We start from the raw sequence: 1353 nt of genomic DNA on the forward strand, positions 1-1353 counted from the left end.
CCATTGCGTTCAACAAAAAAATATAAACTCTCCCACTCTGTTAAAAACGTCCTGTGTTCATCTTCATATTTTCTTTTTGCTGTGCATTTTTTTCCTGCCATTTTAAGGGCGAACTTGCTCCTACTGGGAAACTTTGCGGTATTTTCATCTCACACACATGCGCATTTGATGAAAATACCGTATTGAACTCAAGCGAAGCGAACGCGCACATTTTAAAACAACAACATAAAAAAAAATCAAAACACAAACTTTGATATGAACGTAAGAGCCGCATGAAACCAGGCAAAGAGCCGCATGCGGCTCGAGAGCCGCGGGTTGGCCACCCCTGGACTACAACAAGACAGCTTTTTAGAAAACAGAACCAGCTTCACCCCCAATCAGATTTGCAGACTGTTAGACCTCTGCGTTACTACTACATATTTTAAATACAACAAGGGTTTCTACAGAGAAAAACATGTGTGCCATGGGCTCCCTGGTGTCACCCATTGTAGCCATTGAAGTGTTTTTATGAGCCTACTCATATATTTAATGATGAACATTTATGTTGGAAAAGTTTGGTCACCATTTTACACAATTTGTTTTATCCTCAGTTTTATCAAATTCATGTTGTTTTCTGATGTGTATGCGTCTTTATCTGTTACACTTGTCTAATGAGAAACTTTTTGTTCTGTTTCCACAGAAAAGACAGCTCAACCACCCTCAGGTAAAGTACAAAATACCAGCCAATCAGCAAGGTAAACAAAAGAAGTACTGAGTCCAGGAACCAGCACAATAAGTTACATGAAGTGATCTGTTAGGAATATGAAGTCATGGTAGAGTTCAAAGAAGATCAAATAATTAATGAGTTGACAGTGGAGACTGTGGATATGTTCAAAAAGTCCCCTTATAAATTACCTCTTATGCCCATTTAGTAACCACTTTTTATCTACCTTGATGTCATGAGGTCAAGAAAAGGCTGTAGGAGAGCTGATAAGGACATGGGAAAAGAAAAGAGTTCTGCACTGAGAATTCAGATGACCTCACACTAGTCTCTTTAACGATGTGATGCAGGATATTTGGCATGTTGAAATTACAATGTGCAAATGAACCGCAAAATGCTCATCTACCTTCATCAAACTATGTTCCTACCCTGTCATTTTTATGCAGGACATGTAAATGAGATCAGCATGAGAAAACATTTAACTTTTTGTTTAGGGACAACGACCCTAAACATAAAGCCAGGGCAACAATGGGATGGTTTACAACAAAACATACCCATGTGTTTAGAACGGCCCAGTCAAAGTCCAGATCTAAATCCAATCGAGAATCTGTGGCAAGATCTGAAAACTGCTGTTCACAAACGCTGTCCATCTA

The 1353-nt window shown here is 39.0% G+C and overlaps 1 protein-coding gene across 1 annotated transcript in view; it reads left to right on the forward strand.

The window, feature by feature from the left end:
* LOC102209927 (butyrophilin-like protein 1) overlaps positions 1-1353 on the forward strand; it is a 38739-nt gene that overhangs the window by 33531 nt on the left and 3855 nt on the right. Inside the window, exon 6 of the mRNA XM_005754649.2 lies at positions 680-703. Within this exon, the coding sequence (XP_005754706.1) occupies positions 680-703 (24 nt within the window). The remainder of the gene's footprint in view (positions 1-679; positions 704-1353) is intronic.

This window comes from Pundamilia nyererei, unplaced genomic scaffold (assembly GCF_000239375.1).
Source record: "Pundamilia nyererei isolate P.nyererei 1_Seehausen unplaced genomic scaffold, PunNye1.0 scaffold00616, whole genome shotgun sequence".
Lineage (NCBI taxonomy): Eukaryota > Metazoa > Chordata > Actinopteri > Cichliformes > Cichlidae > Pundamilia > Pundamilia nyererei.